Raw genomic sequence first — 27,347 nt, 5'->3', positions numbered from 1 at the left:
AATCAGTTTATAATGCAAATTTAAACCATGAAAAATTAATGCCACAAAAATATTTGGCTCTAACAGTACTACTCGGGTAAGTAGCCTTGCATTTTGTCTGATTTGATCAGCATTATTACATTTTCAACAGATTTCACTTCCTGGTATCATTAATGGTATAATGCTCATTATCTTTGGTGGACTGTGGAACGATCAATTATCTCTAAATGATGAATCTCTCTAAAATCTCAGCACAATACTAGTATTACGTATTGTAAAGTGCGTAAAAATAATTTGGGTAGCTAAGGTTTTTTACTGAGGTGGGGGAGTCCCTAAAGATAATTTGTGACCAAGTCACATTTTAACACATACAGAGTTTACATTCCATCATATAATCCTATTTATTCATAAAAATTGATATTAATCATGCGTATCAGATTTAAAATTTTTCGAACAAGTTGATTTATAATGATATATATCCAATGTGAAATGAATGTGAAATGAATGTGATGCAAAAATGCAGACAGACCAAACAGAAACACCCAGGACCAAACACTATTAACCCCCAGAGCACTACCTGCCGATCTAATAACATTGCCCTTGATTGGTCAATTACATCTTCACTTTAATCACCAATCAAATAATTCATCCCATGTTTGGTGTGGTGAAATTATTCAAACAATGTTTCTGATTGGTCCAATTGATAATGAGAACTTCTTTTTGGCCAATCGGCAGGTAGTTCTCATGGGGTTAAGCCAAAACAGTCTCTGCAAATAAGAGCATTGGGATTGTCAATGAAATAAATAGCTCAAAATTCTTCTAAACAATTCCAAAATTTGATGTTACACCTCGATCAATGACAGTTTAGTGCTAACACTAAATTGCACTTTCTCAAATTCTAGCTCTGCTTCCTAGCTCGAGGCTAGCGTTGATGGCGCTATTTGATTTAGCGATTGGTCATTGTTGGTGCCAATTTAGGCTTTTTAAGCATTTGTGTGTGTGGTGCGCCCTTAATTTTAAAAGCGATCTAAATTTAGCTCATCTCTGGACTTGCGCAGAAGTTGTGTAAACAATTCAGACAGACAAAATGGCGGATTGTAACCCGTGGTACAATTTGTTCTACCACTGAGCACACTAAAATGACTAAATATATTTAACAGTATTGTGAATCATCAACGAGTATTAAAGAAATATAAGTCAAAACTCTGTTTGGTGCGTACCGTATGTCAATGAATCCCAGGTACATTCTGCAAGTAGGGAACGATCTGTCTCAAATAGGCCAAGAATTCACTCGTCAGGGCGAACTTTTGGTAAAAACCCTACAGTCATAAACATGAGACGGGGGTAACTGACTAAAATTAATTTTATACAAACTTAGCCCCATATTTTAACATCCCCACAAGTAACACTTACTACCGGTAGTATAAAAAGTAAATTGCAAATCAATTTCCTCCAATCTTGAAATATTTACTAGCACCTCAGTGCTTTCACATCTATACAAATGTTGGAAAACTAGATTATTTCCTTTCAGCCTGTCTTTTCAGCTTTTGAGACATTTCCATCTTGCTTCACAGTGTGTGAATCTAGATTATTTTCTTATATTAGGCTAATACTAGCCAGTCCTTTCAGGAAATCCGCTTGAATCAATCTGTTTCCGTGACAAATATCATTTCATCCTACAAATAGCTTGATGGAGTTCGCTTTAGTTCTGCTAGATAGATAACTTACAATGTACAAAGTAGAAATAGGCTATTCCAGTTGAAATCCATACACCGGTAACAACCCTGGCCCCAATGGAAGACATGACCTTAAATCTCCCACCCAGGGGCTGTATAGATTTCAAATAAAGTCACCCCTTCAGGTAAACCCTATTTGAAATTCACACTCCCTGTGCGGAATACCGGTCCGGTCCGGTCCGGTACTCAAGGTCATGTCTTCCATGAGGGGTGTATGGATTTCATCTGTAACAGCCCAATAGGAAACTCACATTACTTGGGCATGCAGATATGTAAGTGCGACCATTTTATTTCCTTTCTTCAGGAGCATACATTTGAAATGCCCCCCCCAATGCTTTACGGCAAATTTCTGACTTCAAACTTGCTTTTCATATCAAAGGAGCGCATCATGCTTTTTAACACAGCAAATAAGATAAACATTGCTCTATTACTACTCATCTACCCTAGACACTATCACAGTGCCCCATAGCTGAAAAATATTGAAAACTCAACCAACAGGCAAAGTCCAGCTTCATCTGTTTTACGAGGGCTTGTTTCTTTTTACGGTCTATAGGGCCTACATGTACACGTGTTTATAGTACCGTAATGAGCACCTCGCATTACCACACTTTCCCCAACAGTCTGCATTTTTAATCCATTGTCTGCCAAAGTTTTGTTGACCCTATGCTCCTCAAGACTTCACCATTTTGTTGGTGAAAATGCACTTTAAAACCTTGATCTTGCTGGACAAAACCAGGCATTTGGGTGAATCTTGACCAAATACGAGTTTGATGTGGTGAATCTTCAACCAAACAAATAAATCACCATGAAGTGAATCTTTGACTAATCTTTGCATTGAGACATTATGTTTTTACATATTTTTGGAGAGAAGGTGAATCTTTGCCTAAAACTAAAGGAATTTTTGAAGAGTGAATCAAGGTGAAGGGCATGAGGGTAGGTTCAAGCCTCCCTATGATGCTATTGCCTAAAAACACTTGGAACATTTTCAACCTGATATTTTTGAAAAATGTGTGGTATTTGAGACAAATAAACCCGAGGGTATTGTTTGTCTCAAAAACACCCACATTGAAATCGTCACCTTTTTTTTCTTCTAGTTAGTGAACATTTTAGAATGTCATGTTTTCTGGTAATTACACAGTGCTTTTACTGCAGCTGTGTAAATGCTGTAGGCAGTCATGTTTGAAAAGTTTTGCTTTGAAATACCGTACTGAAGTCACAGTGGCATTATGATTTCTATCAATGATTGTGAAAAGTGATGAAAAAATCTGAAAATGATAATGATTTCCGGGATTTCCCATCATGCCATAAAAATCAAATTTGTACATTTTTACAGACACGTTTTTAAAATTGTAACTTGGTTTAATCCTGAGCACACTTTTACTCTGACAGTTTACAACTACATACAATTTTACATTACATTTAATATTCAGTTTGAAACATTCTTGAGGGCCAGTGGCGGCAGCAGAAATTTTTTCCATGGGACATGGGTGGAAGTGATTTTAGGGGGGCAAAAAACATTTAAACTTTCTGCATAGTTACTGCGAAAATTGGAAATTTTTGATTTTATTTAAGTTTGTTTTGATTTTTATAGGGGGGAATCTGATGGGGGATTCCTTGCCCCAATAATATACAGAACTTCTGTTACCAGTGTGTTATTATTTTTTGAGAAAAATGCAAAAATAGTCACAAATTTACCACAGGGTGTAGTACCCCCTTAAAGCCAGTTCTAGCAGCATTAGTGATCAAATCTACAACTTCTTCCTTTTTTAAAGTCAGGGACATCACAGTGAATTTCATTGCAAGTGCGCAAGCTTCAAATTGCGAGCGTTCCCCAAACCGCTAGTTGTAAACATCGGCTGATGCACACAAAGATGCCTCATGCACATGCTCTAAACAGCTGCCTCAACACGTATAGGCCTACTGCTTTCAATCTTTCAAAGCAATAAATAGTATACAAATATTAACTGTCTATGAGTGTGATGGTGAAATATAATCACGAGGTGAAAGATGGATTGTTCCATTCCACGAGCGGATTGGCGAGTGGAATGGAACAATACATCTTTCACGAGTGATTATATTTCACCATTACACTAATTTAAGACAGTTAATATTTGTTTTATATCACTCATGCATAAATTCTATTACTAAAATTATTAATACATTTTTTCATCAACATAACACCATGTTTTGCCGTGATATATTTCACATTTTTAGGGTCCACCCCATAAATCGGCGAGTCCAAGAGTCAGCGAACGGCTTGGCGCAGGCGCACTACGCCACAGCACATGATGGTAAAGACTATCACACGGAGAGGGTGATAGTAAAATGGCAAATGGTAATCAACCAATGAACTGTCTAGAATTTATGTATGAGTGATATAATATAAAATATTGCAACAATGGATTATCTAAAGTTTTATTTTAAAAAAAAGAAATACATATTGTACAAAGTATTTCAAGGAAATACCATGTAGTGTTCTCCGCAGTAGGGTTGTTGTCAAAGTATAATTTTCATTGTCGACAATCGTCGAAAACTCCTGAAAACTTTTCTGAACAAGTTACATCAACTCACCTTTGTCCTGTTCCTATTCCTGCCACTCTTGGACGTCTGCACGGACGGCTTACCAGTTGGGGCATTCCCACCAATCACCTCGTAGTTCACCTTCTTTTTCACTTTCTTTATTGCTCTCGCTTTCTCCATCATTTCTTGAGATGCTTGACCTTTGCCTTTACTTTGTGACCCTAAATCCGTCTTATTGTCAACGTGTCCATTTTGTGTCACGGTCTTGGTATCCGACGATATAATTTCCCTATTTGGAATTGGCGAAACTTTTTCCGATGGGGATATTGTGTCCGAACTAGCCCTTGGAATGGGCGACAATTCAACAGGTTTATCTGTGGTAGTCCGTGATATACTGGCATTTTTCTCATTTCTTTCCTTTTCAGAATTAACTGGCTCTGTTTGCCTTAGATTAATTTGGGATTCAAGAGTTCTTTCTTCTTCTTGTTTAGCTTGCCAAGATTTTGGCCTTCTGAAATCCTCTGGGTACGGAATTGATGCAACTGGAGTTTGTTGTTTATTACTTGCTGCTAGTGGACTTACAGCCTTTGGTTTGTTTGTACCAAATGCACCCAATAAATTGGACACTGTATTGGGTTTTGGTTTTTCAACGTCATCTTCACCATTATCATTCCTGCTCTGAATGTACTTGCCACTTTGACGACCGTTTTGTGTGGTTTTAGGAATACTGGCAGCTTTTTCTTTGGCAATTTGTTCCGGATCAACCGGTGGTTTACCGGACGCTTCCTGGATAGGTCCGGCAGTGTTCAAGTCAATAATAGCACTTGCTGGGAGAGGGTTTTTCCTCCTAGGAGGTGGAGTCCGACCTGCATCGTGGGTGTCATAAGCAACTAAATGTTTCTTGTTTAATAATATCACTCCTCCCGGTGAACCATTGCTTATTGCACCGACAGGTGTTTTTTCTAATGGCGATTTATCATTGATTGCAATTTTGGGTGCAGGTGCCTTAGGCGCCTCCTGCTTCTTAGTCGACACTTGATTTGTCACAGTTGCTGAAGGTGCAGGAGCTTTCGGTGCTGGCTGCCTACTCGGAGAGGTATTTATAATTACCTTATTATTGCTACTAACAGGTGCACTTGGTGCCGGTGCTTTCTCCTGATTAGCACCTTTACCATACGTTGTTGCTCTTCTAACAGGTTGAGGTGATGTTGCTGGAGACCGTCTTCCTTGTGAAAGGATAACTGATGTGGAAATCTCCACAGGAGATGATTTTGGTCTCGGTTTTGGTGCAGACCTATAACGATTCTTAACTGGGGACGGCGATCTTTCTCTTGTATTATAGTCTCTGGCATGTGTTGATTTTGATCTGGGACTCATTGGTTCTTCCATACTTCCCTGACGTCTTATTTTTTGCTTTTCTTCGTGTGACGCAGCCCTCCCGAACTGTTTCATTATGTCATGTACACTAAGTTTCCTCTCTCTCTCCGTTGACCTTGACGGTCGTTCTAAACTAGTTTTAGATTCATCACTTGGTTTCTGTTTTTCAATAATGTAATTGTTTTTTGGGCTTGCATTATTATTAGTACTAGCAGTAGTACCCTTTTCTGGCGATGCATCGTTTGAATGCGATTTGCTATTCCATGCTACTCGAGGAGCAGTTGATGTTGCAGTTGGCGATGTACTATCCTGGACCTTTTGGCCAAAGTTAGGCCTCCCAAGTCCGCCCGTTTTCTTTTCCCTACGTAGAAAAGGATTATTATGCACAGATATACAATGCTCATCCGACACACCAAATTCGCCATCGCTGTCATTTTGATCAAACGATATCGAAGACGAAGACACAAGATTTGCTTTCTTACCCGCAACATCCACACTTTTAGATTTCCCCGCTTGTTTAAGCGGAACATGATTCGGAGATTTAATTCCACCACTACTACTAGTTCCACTATTATTCGGCTTTATAGTTACATTACGGGTGGGCGATTTTTGATTCGCTGTTATAATTGATACAGTTCGAGGCTGGCTATTTGAATTCACTGTGTTTACATTGTTTGCGTTCGTAGTACGTGCATTCGTGATCACAGTTTTCGTGGGTGATGAATTACTCACCACAGCAGTGGATGCTGGCTTACTACTATTTATCGATGATGAATTAGATATAATTATAACATTTTTGGACTGATTTTGTTGTTCGATCGCTGCTCTCTTCCACGGTGGTAACATTTGTATCCTTCGCTGTTCATCTTGTTTCTGTTTTTCCGTTTTCTTCTTGGCGATGTTTTGTTGAAGTTGAAGCTTCCACGCCGGTATAGCCATCGTGCTGGCTTTCCCCTCCGTACGGGTCGTGCGTTAGAATAGTAAATTCCCACTGTCAGACGCGGATAAGGGGAGGAAATTTGGCCTGATTTTACCGGCTCTACGACGATAACTTCCCCTTGATAAACACTCGTGTGGTTCAAATTACAGAGAAGGTGGATATTCATACACTGTCGGAAATACAGATCATCTCAATGACCGCTGACGTCAACCTGTGAAAACCCGCAGAGGGCGGTCACCAGTTTTAACAGGTGGTCGCAAAATGCAAAAAATCGAGAAACAAAGCAAGAAAACTATTTTTGCCATGTTTTTCTAGCTCCCAATTTAATAAAAGAGAATATTAACATATTATGCCTCTCTGTTTAGCTTCTGTTTGCCACAAAACATTTATTAACAGACAAAAATACATGCTAAAGTTAGTGACCTTGAGACGACCATAACATGCCCATGAGAATCGGGCAGATGAGACGAGCGTTTTCATTGGTTGCATCACTTCCGCATTCCAACCGGTGGTTATGAAATTTAGAAAATCAATTTGTTACAACTTGATTATTTTTAATTAAAATCTTTAATTTCCATGTATTGGTGATGAATATTCTGATATTTTACATCATATCTCGCGACCTTGACCTGAAACCCAAATCGTAGAGTTCATCCTATTGATACTTTTAACCAATCAGGAAGCGCGTTACCCGGCACGGAAATACACCTGTCGCCCTAATCCAATTATATATTCATGAGCTCGGCCCCATGACAACACCTGGTAGCAACAGACGCGGCGCCCTGGTATAATGACAAATCGTACACAGAGATAAACACATGCTCGGTATAGAGGGAAATAAACAACACAACTAATGCAGAATTAGAAGGTTTTTATAAATTACAAGTCGGAAAAGTTTTAAAAAGTCATGATGATGATGGAAAAACAAACTCGGGCAAATTTGCCAATGGCTACTGCAACCGTCGGGCCATCAAGCTGGAGAAACGCAACTATAAAAGAGATCCAAGTTTCACAATCGTGTGTAGATAAAGGCGATAAAGGACTTGATTTGGGCCGAACCATAGATCCACTACCATCACTACGGGATAATTGTGCACAACAAAGTAACACAGTGGTCCATGGCTATGTAAAGGAAACAAGAGCAGTACTTGTGAGGCTAAGGGAAAGTTTTCTGGACACAAATGAAGAAGTCAAAAGTTTGTTAAGAGGAAAGGAAGCTTTGGAGAAAAAATTGGAGCACATAAGGAAAGATATTGCTTTGAATAAGATGAGCACAGAAGTCAGATGCACACGACCAATGCGAGAAAGGGTAAGATTATTATGCCTACAAAATTAATTTATACCATAGTAACAATAACATTGTACATGTATGTCAACTCCCTAAAAAGTTCATATGAAATGATCAAAAATATCAGTCACACTAAACTAAAAATTGTGATAAGAATCAAATGCATGAAAGTTAAGAAAACATGAAAAGGTTTTCATCATGTCCATGTAATGATACTATAAATAATTTGTTTGTTGCTAAGTTATGGCTAAGCATTTCAAAACTGTAATTTTTTCATTATGAATGAATCTTGTGATAATCAAAAACAATAATATAAAATATAAAATGCAAAACCAATAATAACAGAAATGATTTCAAACAAATAAAAAAAACAAGACATATTAAACAGGCTCCAAAAATTGGTTATAAAATTAGATAAGGTGCATTTATAAACAAACTATCACTAGGCCTATGTCAGACTATAAAATTGCAGGAAAACAAACAATGAAATAATATGATCCTTTAAACAAAACACTAAGTACACAACTTCTTGATCCAATACTTTCATGTTACAGTTTTCACAGGCCTGAGCTTTCAATAACATTTTGATTTACCCCCTCAAGATATCAAGTTAGAATTTATTTGTATCCGAATGCTTTGTCAGACAAGGAAAAACTTAACAAAAAAGGAACATTGCAAGTCACCGTCTTTGGTGTTTGTTTTGAATTGATGGTTAACAATGGTTTGAGGAAATCCTATCTTCTTGGACAATACAGAAAATGAAATAATACACCAAGATCAGTTTAAAACTCTTTTGTACAAGATTAAGATACCAGTCCTTTATCAGACATTCAAGTATTACTTTACACCCTCGACCCTCCACTGTGAAATGAAACATGTTGCTCAGTCTTCCTTTGATCTAAATTTTTGCGATTTTTTTTTTGTATGTGAAAGACTGAAAGTGTAGCTTTTATCATAATTATTTGTTTGTTGTATCCTTTTTGAAGTTAGAAGATGTTTTACTTGTACTACAAGAAAATTCTGAATTTTATCAGGCACTGTCATTTAAGGAGCATTACATGGTAACAATGCATGATATTAAGATCCTTTTGATGACTCACTCTCTTCATATTTTCTTCTTTGTAGAACCAAACAACTATTCTAAAGCTTTTCTCATTAGGACATTACCTCATTTCAAAAGACCGCCCTTGTTTTTTTATTCACTAACTGGAAACACTTGACAATGATGATGGTAATCTTTGCTGTATACAATAGTGGGAATGGAAAACAGACAATGGAGTAATGCAATTAGGATAACAATGTGGAGGGAAGGGATAACAACCCATGAGGCCCAGTGCACACATAATAATATTTCAACTAGTCCTTTTTTAATTAAGGACCACTTGGGTTTATTATACTTTCTTAGTTTTTTAATGTACCGTAAAAGAGTGAATCAAAAGAGCTATATGCACTCCAAAATGAGTGAAAAGTGCAGTCTAACTTAAATTTTCACTCCAAAAGAGAGAGCCATTTTTATTACAGACCACTTCAAAAAGAGTTGGGCTACCTGAAATTGTGGAAATTTCACTCTTTTGAAGTCAATACCCCAGTCTTTAATTCAAAGAGTGAAATTTCATATACTCCCCACATATAAAGCTTATAATAATCATAATATTATTATTATTTAAGCTTGGAAAATGTCATCGGCGCATCGCATCATCCTCCTGACAGCTGTAACAGAATACATCTAGACAGCATATCACGGGGGTACTAATTTATATTTACAAAAGCAAGAACAAGAGTTTAAGGCCAGATAATAATAATTCACAGATATAACTAGATACACATTTTAAAGGGCTATTCAGATATTGGGGTCAAAATTGTAATTTTACCTTCTTTTAAAATAGGGTTATGCTTGTATAATTCACATTTTTAGTTGTCTAGGATTGCAACAATAATAACCATACCCTTTCACAAACCAATACCCCCGGTTTTGAATTGTTTGTACTATTTGACTTGCCAATCATTTTGACAAAACAACATGTTTTCTCAAAATATACAAATTGCAGTTTTTATTTAGTAAACTTTCTTAGGAATGTACCACATCTTGAAGTAATGAAATGCTATAATTTGGCCGACCACCCTAACAAAATCAATGAATGTACCTTTAAATATAAATGTTATCTTGAATGAAATCATGTTTCTTGTATTTGCTATAGAGCTTATGAGGTGCCTCGTTTTAAGCATTTGAATTGATAATGAGCTTATCAGTCAATTAATTATATTTGCTTTATCTTGTCTTATTCTGATACAGGAACGAGATGGCGCAGACACACTTCTAGAGAGAGAACTCCAACACCTTTATCATTTAAAGAAAGCCTTGGAAGCACAGCTTAGATCTGTACAGAAACAACTTCAGGTTAGTATACTGAAAATAAAACAAGAAATGTCCTTAAAAAAGACAACATCATGGATGAAGATCATGTTTCATAATAGTTTGCTTTATATAATTTCCTGAAATACTGGTAATTGATATAAAGTTAAAAAAAAAGTTGATTCAAGACTGTGAAGTGAAAATGTCATGAGAGGCATCAAAATCCTGAACCCTCCTCCTCCAACCCCAAGCAGATACAAATTGCAGCAATTGCCCATTCCACCTCAATCAGAACAAACTAAAAGATGATGATCCCTTGAAAAATAATTTTAAAACCAAGAAAGTATGGCAAAACATCGGGTTTTTTTTTTAAGAATACAAGAAATAATTGACATCCCTTTCCTCAACAATTCATAAGGCTTCATTGGTCCCAGGTAGGCACCGAAGGAAAACGCGATTGTGGTATTTTTTTGCAGTTTGGGGGGGGGGTTGTGTTTTTTGGAACATCGAGGTGTGTTTTTTGGCGTCCTAAAGCGCATTTTCCTCCTATGCCTAGTTCCAGGCATTGGTGTTTTGGTTTGTTCCCTTACAATGTCAGACATATTATAGGCCTAGGCTATAATATTTGCTTGTAAAAATAGTCTGTCAAAGAGACCATATTGCTGCATAGAGGAGGCCATTTTGTGCAAATATATATGAACAAAAAAATCTATAGTTATGTTTGCATGTCTCAGTATGTTTGTGTTTAATTTGATTTGTTTATTGGATGATAAAGTGTTCATGTGAGGGAAGGCTTCCTGACATTGTTTGATTTGCTTTTTTTTTCTAAATATAATTCAATATTGTTTTCTGCTTTATCAAGAAAACAGTAATAGAAACCAAGTGAGCTAGGTGGGTGGGTGGGGGGGGGAGAGGGCTGCTGCTCCTGTGTGCTGCTCTTTGCAAGAAGCCCCCCCCCCAACACACACACCTCACTTGTGGGTTGCTATCCACCCTGATATTTAAGATTTTAAAGCATTTTTGTACTTTTTAGCTCATTTTGACTATTTTCAAATGTTTCCCCCATGATCTTGAAAGTTAAATTGCCTTGCCCCCTCGAAAACTTAAAAAGTCCAGGTTACGCCACTGCCCCATATATATGACCTTTGGAAAAAAAAACTTGCGTGGAAGTTTTTTAAACAAATGAACTCTAACAGGACTCAAAGCATGTATGTTGGCTGACTTCGAAAAAAATTCCAACAATATGTTAGAAATTTATAAATTTTAATCAAAATAATTGTAAATAGTTTCTTGAATCTGTGTCTAAAATGGTTTTCTATCCACATTTTTTCAACAATTTACAGATTTTAGATCAGTCTAGGAAACGTCTCAATGCTGTCATCCAAGAAAGAAACCGTGTGCTAGACCTTATCTGCCATGCCGTGTCCTCGGTCACCGGTGGGCGCACATCACGTACCAACAGCGGACGTGCATCCCGTCATCAACCGTCAGACAAGTCCATGATGACTTTCGGTGCCAACGGAGGTTACACGCAACAGATCTCCTTCAACATGTCATCGGGTACTGAAAAGCGCCCATCACCTACGCATCAGGCAGAAGAACGACTTGGAACTCCGCCATCCGATCCCCTGGGTCCCTACACACCAGAAGCTGCTGCAGCGATGGAGCAGGCAAGGGAGGCACGGCAACGCTCGGTGGCGCTTCGTAAGGAAATCAAAGACGCAATTGAGAATACGAGGAAGTTGAGAGATACGGCTCATGCGGCTGTTAATGGGGGCATGAATAGGAAAGTAGCAGAAACAGTAACACTACAGGTAAATAAAGCATTGTTAAATTTTCTTATCTTCTCCTACACCACCTCCTCCCCCCCCTGGAAAAGAGAAACACACCAAATTAATCACACACAAACTTAACTCTTTTAATCTCATTTCCATGGCTTTTCTTATAATCTTTTGTTCCTTCTTTTTCTCTTTTCTCCCTTTTCCCCCACCTCCCAAATTATTCGTTACAATATGTCTCCTCTTATTAAGCATACTGTTCCCTAAATACCATATGTCAAATCAAGGACTTTTTAAAGAATTTGGAGAGGAGTCAGAGTTTTGATAAATGGCAGCTTTCTGATCCATAGCCAAAGCACAGTCAATAAGCCACAGCCCAGTGGCGTAACGAGGATTGGTAGCGCCCGGGGCAAGAAACAAAATTGGCGCCCCCTCCCCAATCCTTGAAACAATTGTGCGCGGAGTGCGCAAAATTTTGGACAAATAAGGCCTACAATTAATTAATTTTTTGGTTACTAGAAGTTGAATATCGGTCTTAAAATGTTCTTTTAAAACAAATAAGGCCTACCACTAACTAATATCGGTCTTTAAATGTTATTTTAATTGATTTTGTGCTGAAATTCGCATGAAGCGCGCGAAAATTTTGACTTTTATTGCTTGGAGGGGCGAGAATTGGTCAATTGGCGCCCCCTAAGGGTAGCGCCTGGGCATGTTGACCCCCCTGCCCCCCTAGTTACGCCACTGCCACAGCCCCACCCCCATATATATCCTCACTCAGTGACGAGGCTTACTTACCAATCTTTTTAGCCTATAATACAAAATGTACATATAATCACTTGCTATAAAATTTATTGTGTATCATAAAACATCACATACAAGTTTTTAATCCTTTAAACTTTCTTTTCTTTTTACAGCAACACTTAACGGTAGCATCCGGTGAGAACCGTCACGCCATTCACCGATCGCAGCGCTGGTATGATGCCACTGAGAAGGCACGTTATTATACCGTAGGTCCCGAGATGCAATCCGACTTGGAGATGAGGGAACGTCTTAATAGGCCTCTTGTCAGAGTGTATCAACGTCATCCAGGAACCAACCTGCCTGAAGCTCAGGATATCATTAGGGTGAGTAGTAGTAGTAGTATGAGAACTACCTGCCGATTGGCCAAAATGAATATTGTGTCCAATTTTGAACCAATCATGGAGGGTATTAATAAGATCATCTGTAAATGCAAGTCTGACCATAAATAGTTTAAAGCCTAGTCATAATTGGCAATTGAAATTTCAAGTTATCAACCGATCACAAATGCTGTTAGATGACCTGTAGTGTCCATGGGGTTAGCCCTGGAATTAGTGAAACTTTCGGGCCTCATCTGCTAAATTGTTGGTCTAAAGTATATAAAAGTATACAATGGCAAAGACTTAATAAATTCATCTGTGATGTCAAATTTGGACAACAAATGCAAATTTTTGAAGAAAATCCCCAAAAGCATTTTTTTATTAATTTTTAAAACTAGTAAAAAATATCTAGAACCAGTTTTTTTTTAGTTTCCTTGAATTTAGACCAATTTGCACCACTGAAAAATGATCAAAAATTTTTTTGGTGAAGAGAATTTCAGGGGGCAATCACAAAATTGTGTCAATTTGAATAAAATTGTGTCAATTTTGGTAATTTGGAATTTTTTATTGGGGGAAACTGGGGGTGACTGGGGCATTTGCTATCTTCAGTAGATAGCAAGATGCATTTGACTATATAACAGTGTCTCTTTCATCGGTTCAACAACAAAAATCACTCATTTGTCCCTACAAAAAGATATTGAAATCTCGCTAGAAACTAGAAAGTATAAATGTTCACCCTATCCATAAAAGAACCCAAGAATTTTTGAAAGGTATAACAGCATATCAGCATTTATCATTAAACTGTTTTTTCTCTTTTTTCAATCCTAACAGGGAGCGGAAGGTCTGGACAAATCCTTACTAACCACTAGTCGTAATATCGGTATGCTTCAAATGGCACAGAATCGACTCCAGGATGATATCTTCCACAAGCGAGCTGGCGCTAGTGTAGATTCTTCTGTCGTGCGAATGCGGCGCAGACTTGCCAACCACAGATGGGTTGTCGGTAGCGTTTAGGACTCTTTCTTCATCTTCATTTTTAGACTATTTGCTTAAAGTACATAATTGTTGTTATACAGAAAAACTATGCAACTTCTCATTCTTGATCTACAAAAAAAAATTGCAAAATTTATCTAAAGTGTCTACATAAAGACATTCAATTCTAAAAAGGTACTTAAGGTGTTTTTTTCAAGCTAGACAATATCATTTGAGAACTATAAATAAAAATTGAAAAGACAGCAAAAAATGTAATTCTGTAGAATTTTGTGAGATTCTCAATAGTCTTTTGATTTATTCTGTCGAAGAATTTCATATTGAAAGTGATACAGTTTTTAATACGAGTAAAGGTCCTAAGTTTGGAGATTCATAATACATAGCTATAAAATACATAAAAGGTTTTTTTTTCATGCTTAAACAGGGACTGCCTTTTGAAAATGAGAGAAGAGCTGTAGAATGCTCTTCTGGTCTCTTCAAGAAGAGCTGTTTGCACCTGTGGCCAGTAAAGCATAAAGAATTTAATGAGTCATCTAGAGGAGCTATAAATTGCTCTTGCAAATGCAACTTAAAAAGAGCTGTAAAGGAGTGATTGCTCTCACTCCTCTCAAAAGGCAGTCCCTGCTTAAAGTTAAATTAAAAACAAACATATCATCTGTTTGAAATTGAATATGGTGGTATACTGTCCACTTTGCTTTCAATTCAGGGCACACTTATTTGTGTGTTTATCCATCTATCCTAGTTTGCATTAATTGTTTTAAGCATAAGAATCACATGTTAATCATATAAGCTTTCATGTATATAACCCCATATCAACAACCAAATAGATATGAAGAACAAGCCTAAACCAAAGAAATCTTGTACCAAAGTGACTGTGACACAATTGGTTATTTTATTATTTTATCTATTTTATCGTGAACATATTGCCAACTTTTTCTAAAAACTGTAGCAACTAAAACTTTTTTTTAAAGAAATAACTTTTAGATAATTTTCCACTCATGCATTCCTTGTTAGCTACTATTAATTTATAGACAACAAAATAATACACCTATGCAGTATTGCTAACTAAGTGTGAGTGTGTGCTATGACATCTCTACGTAATGTATTATAAGAAAAACATATCTTTTGATAATATTGTAATGTGTCTTTCAGTGGCGTGAGCGTGGGTCATCATATGGGGGGAGCACCGACCATGATTGGGAGCACCGACCATGATTGGGGGCACCGGTCTGATTGGGGGCACAAGCCGTTTTTTGGCACTTTTCCTATGGGATTTTCTAAATTTTGCAATCGATCCCATGCCCCTATGACGCTATGCCACTGGTGTCTTTCACATGAATGGCTTAAGCCAAAGACTATTCTTGAAATAAGTTGTAAGAAGTTGTGTAAAAGTTTTTTAACACAAGTGGTGAATTGGCACCCTACACACTTAAAACTATGGGTTATGCACTATGCATTATGAACTATGCACCGATTAAGAGTCAAATTTAACCCCACAAACATGGTCGACTATTTGACACCAAATTGTGGTTAAAAAAACATAACCCTTTTGGAGTTAAAAATGATTATGTTTAAGGGTAATTTGATTATTGGGAAGCTAAAATGGGGATGATAAAGAAATTACCCCTTTTGGGATCACAAAAAATGACTACACTTAGGATGATTTTAAAATGACCATTTTACGGAGTAATTTTATCAAACAGTTAATGACCCTCATGAATAGTGTCAAATAAAAGTGACCCCATAAAAGGGGTCTATATTCCAAAAGACCAGTACAGTCATACAAGTTTGGTACTTGCCAACTAAAAAATGTGAAAAACAACCAGTGAAACAAAATCACACTAACTTCAGGAACCTTTTTTCAGGGCATTTTGAGTTCAATCTTGGCAGAACTCTTGCAGCTTTCATTGATTTCATTTCATTTGAATGGTGAAGTCACTGAGTACTAAATGAATTCAATAATGCATTCATTTATCACTTTTTGTCATTTTTAATTCACACTTTAATCAATGACATTCCATTATTTGTAACCAAACCAAAGATGAAAAATATTATAGTGGTGTAAATATTTCTCACTAAATTAAATATGATTCTGATGTATATATTAGGATGAAACTGTACTCATGTAATATTTTTGATTATGACACATAATAAACGCATCAAATGTTATTAAACAAAAGAAAAGACAAATGGTGTTCATATTTCATGTGCTCTCTGTTTAATTTATCAAGGGCGTATTAAATCGGGTGGGGACAGAGGGACACGTCTCCCCTACTTTTCAGAGTGGGGGACACAATAACAGATTAATTGGGTAGAGCAAAGCACACTTACCAATATGCCTTTGTTTGAAGCAAATCGGACATACGGTTTTCAAGTATATCAATTTATATTTGCTTTGTATCTTATTGTTTTTAAAGTTAATGAGCTAAAATGACTGGAGAAGCTCATTGATATGTAATTGTTGCCAATATTTTGCTAAAAATCCATACATAAATGTTCAGGGTACTTTTATTTTGCATACTATTTATTGCCTTGAAACTTGGTCAAAGTGTTCTTAATATGTTCCAATATAGTGAAGCCGCCCTCTAATTTGAATAATTAATTAGCTTTTATGCAAATTAGCTCATTAATTATGCAATTATGTAAATTAGAGGGCGGCTTCACTATATAATACATTAGAACATATTACAAACACTTTGACCAAGTTTCAAGGCAAAATTATGCAAAATAAATGTAGGCCTACCCTGAACATTTATGCATGGAATTTTAGCAAAATATTGGCAAAAATTACATATTAGTTATTGATAAAAACAATAAGATACAAAGAAAATATAAATTGATATATTTCAAAAACCATATGTCCAAATTGCGTCAAACAAAAGGCATATTGGTCAGTGTACTTTGCCCTGTAAAACATGCTCAGACGATTTTCTAGTTTCCAGAAAATGACTCCAATACCACCTTAAAAAGCCCACAGTCGAGGGGGAGGGGATTAGATTGATATGAGAAAGGGGGAGAGAGACATAAACTTGCCAATCCCTTTGGGTATGAAAGAAACGACCCTTTTTGAAGAAGAAATAAGAATATAGGTCCATTTTTAATTTAAATGAATTTGGTGGGTTTTTTTGCATATCTTAATAAAAAATGTTTACACATGTTCAAATTTACGCTTAAAGGCCCATTCAGTGATTTGCTCATCCGGACAATCGTAAAAATCATCCAAGTTCAGATTTTGGTACCTTTGTCATAGATGTGCTAACATATAACCTGCTAGTGGTTCAGCCAAAAGCCGTGTATTTATAAGGAAAAATAAGGCATTTACATGAAATCTGTAATTTATATACTGACAGTATATAAATTGGCTACCGGTACATGTATTTGAACTTTGTGAATAGGCCTACTGCTGTTTTCATTATTTTTTTGCCATTTTTAATTCTTTTCTTCTTTTTTTCACTTTTGCTGGGATCACAGAAAGGGCCTTTAATTGGAAGTAGCTGAATGTTTATATAACAGTAATTTTTGAATCACAACATTAAATCCTCATCATATAGGCCTACAGCTCCACCATTTAATAAGCGGAGTGAGTTTTCTTGAATTTTACTTTATTATTTCTGTTTAAAATAGACAGTAAATATTTCTGACAGTTACTAATAATTATTTTGGAAAAGAATAACAATTTATTTGGCCAAAAGTCCACTATTTGTGGCAAAGAATGCACACTTTAAAAATTTTGTATGCCTATATTTCCCCCGGAAAAGTGTATGCATATCACCAAAACGCAGAATGGGGAAGAAGAAGGACGGCAAAACAATTATTAAAGAAAAAGGAAACTGGTTTAGAGATGAAGTGTTTTTGAAACATTTTCTCCAAAAATCTGGAAATTATTTACATCATTTTTTAGAAAAATTCGTGAACAGTTTCCATGCACAATTGGGAAATTTATCGTAATTTGGGACAGAAATGATGGGGAAAAAATAGAATATTTTGGGTATTTTTTCGTCACCAGATTCGGTACCCCCCCCAATCATGATCGGTATCACCCCCCTACTGATTAATTGTCGTAAACTCATAGTTATCATCATCATTATTAGCATTCGTTTGGTAATTTTGGCAGCAAAGTAAGTTTTCCACGTGACGGTGTACCCCTAATTATCATTATGATTTGTAACAGTAGAGATGTGGTAGACAGATGATGAGGGCGGCACAATGATAAGACTTCATTTTATACATTCTACATTGATCATCATCAACAAAAGCAACATCGGGATACTAGTATTACCTCTTAATCTTCCACACAGGGAGTGTGAAATTCAAATGGGGATTACCTGAATGGGTGACTCCATTTGAAATATACACCCCTGTGTGAGAGATTAAGGCCATGTCTTCCATTAGGCTAAATCCCCCAGTCCTTCAACATCTACGCACGGTCATTGGGTTGTGCTGAATAAGGCAACGTGAAGGATTGTGGGTAATAAAAGACGCCGCAATTCTGGGCCTGGAAGGATTCAGGCTAGTCTTCCATAAGGGGTCTGATGTGGATTTCAACTGGAATAGCTCATTATTCGCCATCAATACTATCACAATCATTATCAACAACAACACCATTATCATTAACATTGTTATTATCATCTAATCCCAATTCTATCTATATCATCATCATCATCGTCATCATCATCGTCATCATCATCATCATCATCATCATCATCATCATGGTCATCATCTACATCATCATGATTCCCACCACTATCATTGTAATCACCACCACGATCACCATCATCAATATACTCAACAACATCGTCGTCGATATTATCTTCATTATCATTATCATCATCGACAAATTCACAAGCATCATCAACAACATCATCATCCCAATCGTTATCACCACCTGACCATGATCACCATCATCAATATTCTCATCAACATAGTCATAAGGCCCTACTACTACTACATGTTTTCAAGAAAAAATACAGCACTCATTTTTGGGATTAAAAAAATAATTGTTATCCTGTTTTGCAAAATGAAACAGGCCTGAATCCTAATCCTTTAGTTACAAAAAATGTAGTTCTATGGCAAAAAAAAAGTCAAATTTTAATATTTGGCCAATTTTTGGAAATGAGGGCCAAAACCATGCATTTTTAGGGTGTTTTTCGTGTATGCTGTGACAATCAAGCCCAAAGACGTGTACGGTACTAAGACTAATGTAAATGCACCCTTATACCTGTTATAACCAATTATCAAAATTAACATAAAATATTAAATTAATGAGCAAACTCGTAGCCTATACTCAAAATTTTGAATGCTTAGACTTGTGCCAAGTCTTTGAATGTTGTGACTGAAATTGTCCGAAATCATGCAAAATTGTATGTTTTTAGCCTATTTCCCCTGAAATTGCAAAATTAATTAAATTTGACTTACTAAACTTTCTAAAGGTTAAAACTTACTAAAGGATTAGGATTTATCCATGTTTCATTTGGCTATTAAGGGAAGGGGTATGAACGTACGTTTGGACAGTATTTATTGTGGGACATTAGAGCACATCAGACATATCGAATACGAAGAAAGACCTTCTGATATCAAATAATTTGGATTTTTTGAAATTCGCAATGTAACACACATTGTTGGCAAATTATTAAAAATTGATATTTTTGATATTTAACAGTACTCGAAGTAAACTTTATAAATCTGATGATTTATACTTAATCAGATTTATACTTAAAGTGTATGTAGGTCGGATAAAAAGCCGACGATCAATTGAAAATTTTGACCTTTCGTATTGAAGATATGGATTTTTTCCAAAAAACACCCCCCAAAAAATATGTCTTTTGGGGAAAAAAATCCATATCTTCAATATGAAAGGTCAAAATGTTCAATTGATCGTCGGCTTTTCCTCCCAGCTACATACACTTAAGAATATATCATTAGATTTATAAAATGTATTAGTGTACTATGACTATGTATATCAAACATGTGAAAAATATCAAATTTGTCATAAAATTTGTATTATATCATGAATTTCAAAAAATGAAAATTATTTGATATCAGAAAGACATTCTTCGTATTCAGAATGCAATTCGATATGTCTGATGTGCTCTCATGTCCCACAAAAAATACTGTCGAAAAGCTCAAAACGCTCATTCCAGATCCCTTAGAGGTCAGCCTCTAAACAACCAAAAATGGTTCCAAAAATGTGATACAGAACTGTTTTCGGTTCTTTAGAGAACCTTTAAGGGTTCTGCAAAATTAAAGAACCTTTTTTAGAGGTTCAAGAGGGAGGGTTCTCCTGAGATGACAAAAAAGGTTCTAGAGTGCAAATTAGGGCGGCTAGCTAATTAAGTATGCATAAATTATCTGGAAGTCATTTATAGGAACACTTTCACCAAGTTTGAAACCAATGTTATGAACATTTATGCATTGTTTTTTAGCAAAATATTGACAAAAGTTACATTCTAGTCATAATTAGCTCATTAACTATTTTGATTATTGATAAAAAAGAATACAATACAAAGAAATTAAAAATGTTTGTATTATGAAAAATGTATGAACGATTAGCTTGAAAAAGGGGCATATTGTACAGTGTTCTTTGCCCAGCAGGTATACTTAAATATCGTAAACGTTTGCCTAATGGCGATATGGGCTCCCTTGACATGAATTTTAGACACAAATTAAAAATGCCCTCCCATAAAAATCCCACCAGCAATTCTTGTTGGGATTTTTAGAGGAGGGGCTCTCTCCACATCAAATTTACACCAAGGCAAAGCTAAGAGGTGCACCATTAGGCGAACATATGTTTGAAACATAGGCCTACCACTTCCAAAATGCCTCACTATAATAGCTCTTTTGCTGCAATCATAACTTGGTCGTAACCTTTGAATTTTGGAAACTTTTGGGCTAAATAAATTGTTTGTCTGTAAATTCGTCTCAGTATAAAAGTATACATATTTAGAACGGAAAACACTTGGCAATTGCGCAAATCCATGTAACGTCAAATTTTGGTAAAAATTCGGAGAAAATCACCCAAAATATATTTTGACCCAAATTTGCCTGGACAACAAAATATACAGATACAGAATATCTTCAGTATTTTGTTTTGTATTAATTGTTGTTAAAAACTATAGACCAACAATATTGAGCAGTTATGAGGCCTCAAAGTTCCCATAATTCCAGGGTTACGACTTACGACTATGCATGTTTAGTATTGTTGTATATTGTCACAAACGTGCTAAAAATCACACGGTTGGGGATTACTGCACCTTTCTGAAAACAGCAAAATATTCAGAAACATGGTATAAACAGTACACTATCCATTTCTTCTTTATAAAGATACAGACGTAAGCAAACATAACATGGTGGTAAAATATGTTTTTCCCAACAGCGAATGCCGAATGGACAGCTTTAAGCTGCTTTAGGTTTTCACTACTTCAGGTTTTTGCTGAACCATGAAAGGATCAGCTTATATTATTAGTGTACAGTTTTGTGTCTTACATGTAATAGGCCTACTCACTTACTTGCTTACTTACAGACTGGCCAACCTTTTGTCTGAAATGGGCATATCTCGAAATGCCACGAAGATATGACCCCCCCGCGGTGTCAAATGAAAAAGAAAAAAGAAAAGCCTAATGAAAATATTTTCCTCTCGTGAAAATCGAAAGTTTGCAAAAATTATTTCAAGTTTGCAAACAATTATTTGAGTTTGTAAAAATTATTTGAGTTTGTAAAAAATCATTTGAGTTTGCAAAAATTATTAGAGTTTGTACAAATTATTTGAGTTTGTAAGAAATTCGATTGAGTTTGCAAAAATTATTTGAGTTTGAAAAAATTATTTGAGTTTGTAAAAAATATTTGAGTTTGTAAAATATTATTTTAAGTTTGCATGGACATGGTAGGCCCTACACCGTACTTATGCCAAGTTTATAAAAGAGTTAAATATTTGCTCCGTCGATTTGGATTCTATGTGTAAGCAAAAAATGTGTGTAGTCCCATATCATGCGCGTACTAGTAAAGGGGGCCTTGGGCAAGAGAGCCCTTCGGGATAAAAGCAGGGGGCGGCAAAAAGGAAAGGGTGGCAGAAAAAGAATGAGCGGTAAAAAGAATTATCAAGGAAAAAAGGGCGGAAATTGTTTCTACATTTGTAGGTTACTAATTTTGTTAGGGGAGGGGACATAGGGGGATAAATACCCCCAATATTTTGCCAGGGGTGGTCCATACAATCATCCCCCCCCCCATTGTTGACGCCTGAATATGAGTTTCTGCCCAAATTAACCCCATTTTCGCCCCAAAAGTGTCAATGTATGCGCGCTTCGCGCGCATTTATTCAATTTTTGTACCATATTTCATCAGTTTTATAGCTTCAAAATAGCAAAAAATTCTCGCGCTTCGCGCGCATTGGTATCATAAACTTATTCTGTCACAAAAAGGTGCTGGATTCACTATACTTCAAGAATTTTTTTCAAACCCCATCCCATGTCAAAAAGAAATCTACGCCACTGCCCGTTACCATAATCCTAAACTTCGCCCTGGCCTAAGTCTAACCCAGAGGGGGCTTAAAGGCATTCCTACAATGCACTATGATTGGGAAATTTGATCAATATAACCTAATTTTAAAGGCAAAGTCCCCATTGCCACACACACAAAATGGTAATTTTAAAACTGCAGCCAACGAGCTAATAGTTGAGACTTAGGACTGATATTTGATTTTCTTACAGGAAACATTCATATTGTCCCACTGCATAAATTTTATTCATAAGTCTCGATGTTTTGAATGTTAAATAATAGGATGAAAACACCAGATATTTGCACACAATCCCAATGCAAGGTATGATCAACTGTACCACATGTGTACAAAAGCCAGACATACAAGGTCAGAAACCCCATTGGGTTGTGGGAATGTCTTTAAACATCCTACCTAACTAACCCTAACACCACTGCACCAGAAAAAAAAACCAAATGGGGTGGGGAAGTGAATGGGGGAATCAACACATTTTGCGAAAAATTATACCGCAAAAAGTGGACAATTTCGTAATTTGTGGTTTTTACTTGAGGCATGGGAGGGTGCAGGAGTTCTGACTGGAGGCATTTTCTCCCATGCCCCCGTACTGTCGCCACTGCCCTGCCCGAAAAATGAACCATTACTCTAATGCTAATCCTAATCCTAACCTCATCCATAACCCCTATCCTAACATACATGTAAATGATGTAATGCATTGAACCCCAAGTTGAACCCTTTTCGCACTAATACCAGACCCTTCGGACTCAATGGGCCATTTCCCTCAAAAATTTGGATTTCTGCACGTGCGTGCGTTAATAATTACAAGTGCTGTAACTTCGTAATTATTCATGCAAGATAGACAAAAGTATAAATGTTTAGAAATAAAATTAGTCAAGGAATCTAAACAAAAATTTGTTTTCTAAAAACTACAATATTTTTCAGAAAGTCACACATGCACACAAAAAAAACAATTTTTTTGCCTCAATTCTTTTGGAACACACTTTAGAAACAGGAAAAATCCAAAATTAGATTTGCGTAGGTTTTTTTTTAATATAGACATTTCATTCCAGGGAAACTGTTTTTCATTTTTTTTTTATATTGTCGTGACATTTTGGATTATTGACCAAATAAGGTCAATTTTATTTTTATCTTTTGCATAGGACTACATGTCGTATGTTATTATTAGAAAAAACACACACACAAAAAAAACCATTGTATCATTGGAAACCAAAAAATAAATTACGGTATATAAAAAAAAGACCATAAGGCCAAAAGTATGATCTGGCTAAATCTCCTGAGGTTGACTTTCTCCCTTTTGTTGGCTGAAGCATAACTTGGGCAGAACTTTTGTTTTACATGGATATAGATCACCAATTGAAGTGGAATAACATTTATATCAAAGCTTGATTATTCATTCATCTATACGGAAAAGCTTTAAATTACCCCATGTATGGCATATGTTTCACCGTTTTTATTATTCGCCATCCTGGCATTTTTAACCCCCTGAGCACTACCTGCCGATCTAACATTGCCTTTGATTGGTCAATTACATGATATCTTCATTTTAATCACCAATCAAAATGGAGCTTTGCAAATAATTCATCCCAATTTTTTTACGTGGTGAAATTATTGTAACAATGTTGCTGATTGGTCTAATTGATAATGAAAATTTCCTTTTGACCAATAGGCAGCAGAATAGACAGGTAGCTGTTCTCATGGGGTTAAGATCTTTTTAGGACACCTGTACTAGTAGTATGCCTATTATAGCATGCATCAATGGTAGCATAAAAACAATGAGTATGTAAACAAACTGAACAGATCAAGTTGATACCAAAAGGTTTGAAAAATATTTTAACAAAACAAAAACAACAACAACAACAACAAAACCATTTACCTTATTTTTGGTCGTCTTTTTCTTGCCATCAGATTTCTTCAATATCGATGGTTTCCCAGTCTTTTCATTCCCTCCTATGACTACATAATTCACTTCAATCTTCTCCTTCTGGATTCCTCTTGATCTTCGCATGATTTCATCAGATGCTACACCAGAGAAGTCCTTCTCTTCCTCTTTCTCATCTACCGTCGTAAGAGTGTGTACATTCACATTGGCATGATTACTGCCATCAGGTGGCGGTGAAAATGGAGTTGGTATAGGCGACAATGATTCGGACACTGCTCGTCCTGGAATAGGCGATATAACCTCCCTTCTGTCATGATCTTGCTTTGATTTCCGTTTTAAAGCTAAGCTATCTTTAGGAGGCTCTGGTCTTTTTTCTTCGCGTCGTTTTAAGTTTGGAGATGGAACAGTCACACGTGATTGTCCATTCTGACTGCCAAATGATTTTGGTCTTCTAAAATCTTCGGGATAAGGCACATTCCTATCACCACTGGCCTTTTCAGATTTTGACAGATCTAGCGAAGGCACAGTTTTTGCATTTGATTTAACAGCACTCTCTTGTTTTTTAGCAACAACTTTGGAGTTACTTTTCTGAGTTGCTGGTACACTTGCTGCCTTTTCCTTGGCAATTCTTTCAGGATCCAAAGCAGGCTTTCCAGAAGCTGCCTGAATTGGACCAGCAGTGTCTATACTTATAATTGCACTCGCTGGAAGAGGATTTTTCTTCTTCCTTCTTGGTGGCGGAGTCCTCCCCGCATCCTGCGTCTCATAAACTGCCAACTCTTTCTTTCGTACTAACACTACCGCGTCTGAATCCGAAGAAGTATTCTCAATAATGTCTAATGGCACTTCCTCAGCCGCGTATCTTGCGACAGACTTCACAGGTGCCGACTTTGTATGTACTTGCTGTTTATTTTTCAATAAAGACACATTGGATTTATTTGTTTGAGAGTTTGCATTACCCAAAACGGATCGTTTTGTAGTCGGCGAAGTAGGTGGACTTGCTTTAGATTTGACCATCGACTTCAAAGCTCCAAATGGAGATTTAGATTTTGTCTTTGGCGAATTAGGAGGTTTTGTCACTGATATTTTAACAGCAGACGCCGATGATTGTACAGGCGCTTTTGGCGCTTGCTGTTTGATAGTGACGTTCCTTTGCGTCTTTGGTGATGATGATCCACGCGATCCTTGATTTATGGACGAAGTACCATGGAAAGATTTTGGTCTAGAGTTTGATGTGATTTTGGTAGCTGTCTTGCTATTATATGGGTCACCTTTTGTGGATGATGATCTTGCTATCTGAGGAGATCCCCTCGGTGACGAAGATGATGATGATGTCACGCTGGATGTCCTATTGCTGCTGGAAACATTGCTACCACCAGCAGAAGCTTTACCGGCTTCATTGACTTTACCATGTGGCAAACGTGGCGAAGAATTTGGCGAATCATATTTAGTTCGTATATCGTTAATATTAACCTTCTGTTTTGATTGCAAGAACTCATCAGTAGGTTTAGAAGACACGAATGTTCTTCGATGACCAACAGAAGAGGATGAATTCCGGTTAGTGTTATTATTATGAGTCTGACTGCTGGTAGTCGAATTTTGACCACCAACTCCTATCTTCGGCGCTGATCCACGTATATTATTATTAGTTGTAGACGTAGTTGACGTACCTTTTTTAGATATAATTACAACACTTCTGGGGGGTTCGACTCCTCTCTTTTTAGCAACATTTTCCTGCAATTGCCGTTTCCAGTCCGGTATGGCCGCCATGGTATATTACTATGATCTTTGCGTAGGATGACAAAGCTATAGCAAAGTCACTATACTGGCGTAGACTTCCTTATTTCACAACACAAGTACGTTGATTATGAGATGAGTTCAAAGCGGTCCAAATGATATCAAGTTCATTCCAAAACCGAAAGCTCAACTTCATGAGTTTATATCGCTCTATCACAGATATCACCTGGTAGACATATTTAAACAACAGCTAAAATAATTATATACTATATCTGTCTGTAATAAGTTGTACTTAAGTCTCGACAAAAAGCTGACAATTATTTCAGTGGTGCCTAACACCAGCATGCAATCTGTGTTTTTTATTTGACATGTTTCGGGTGAGTGCACATTTATAATGCGCGTTGACTAAGTATTGGTGAACCCAAAATCAATGTACTAACGGACTGGAAAAAAAAAAAAAAAGAATTGCGATCTTTGACCTATCCTAAAAAGAAAAATAAGTGACAGTTTTCTACTTGTCTACGTGTAAAAAAAAAGGAAGAAGAGAAAAAAGTGTTATTCACGGTAACGGATAAAGAAAATCGAAAAGAAATTGTTTTATTACTTTCATGGCCAATTATGAAATTAAGGGAATGTTGATGTCCCGGTTTAAGTCACTTTCAATAACAAAATATGCTCACTCATGATTAAACTACTTTAGGGGACCGTTCACAAACACTTGTAACGGGGGAGGGGTTGATACAAAAAGAGGGGGCTAACATTTTCTAATTCTCTAAAGGGGCCATTTAAAAAAAGTCACCTTAAGGGAAGGGGTATGAACGTTTGGACAGTATTTATTGTGGGACATTAGAGCATATCAGACATATCGAATTGCATTCTGAATACGAAGAATGTCCTTCTGATATCAAATGATTTTTTGAAATTCGCAATGTAATACACATTTTATGGCAAATCATTAAAAATCGATATTTTTGATATTTAGCAGTAAATCTGATGATTTATACTTAAAGTGTATGTAGGTGGGATAAAAAGCCGACGATCAATTGAAAATTATGACCTTTCGTATTGCAGATATGGATTTTTTTCCCAAAACACCAAAAAAAATAGGTCTTTTGGGGGAAAAAATCCATATCTTCAATATAAAAG

At 36.5% G+C, this 27,347-nt stretch overlaps 2 protein-coding genes across 2 annotated transcripts in view; one reads left to right on the top strand and one right to left on the bottom strand.

Moving 5' to 3' along the window:
- The window catches only part of LOC140137405 (uncharacterized), a 56,991-nt gene extending 30,499 nt beyond the window's left edge, over nucleotides 1–26,492 (bottom strand). Inside the window, exon 1 of the mRNA XM_072159050.1 lies at nucleotides 24,459–26,492. Coding sequence (XP_072015151.1) covers nucleotides 24,459–26,234 — 1,776 coding nt within the window. The 5' untranslated portion in view covers nucleotides 26,235–26,492. The remainder of the gene's footprint in view (nucleotides 1–24,458) is intronic.
- LOC140137404 (tektin-like protein 1) lies at nucleotides 7,309–15,102 on the top strand. The gene is made up of 5 exons (XM_072159049.1): nucleotides 7,309–7,861; nucleotides 10,134–10,238; nucleotides 11,537–12,007; nucleotides 12,886–13,095; nucleotides 13,921–15,102. The coding sequence occupies exons 1-5, from the start codon at nucleotides 7,460–7,462 to the stop codon at nucleotides 14,101–14,103; spliced, it is 1,371 nt and encodes a 456-aa protein (XP_072015150.1). The 5' UTR covers nucleotides 7,309–7,459; the 3' UTR covers nucleotides 14,104–15,102.
- Nucleotides 26,493–27,347: the final 855 nt, after the last annotated feature.

Source organism: Amphiura filiformis, chromosome 17, assembly GCF_039555335.1.
Source record: "Amphiura filiformis chromosome 17, Afil_fr2py, whole genome shotgun sequence".
Lineage (NCBI taxonomy): Eukaryota > Metazoa > Echinodermata > Ophiuroidea > Amphilepidida > Amphiuridae > Amphiura > Amphiura filiformis.
The sequence above is the reverse complement of the archived record's forward strand: the minus strand, read 5'-3'. Positions and strand labels throughout refer to the sequence as shown.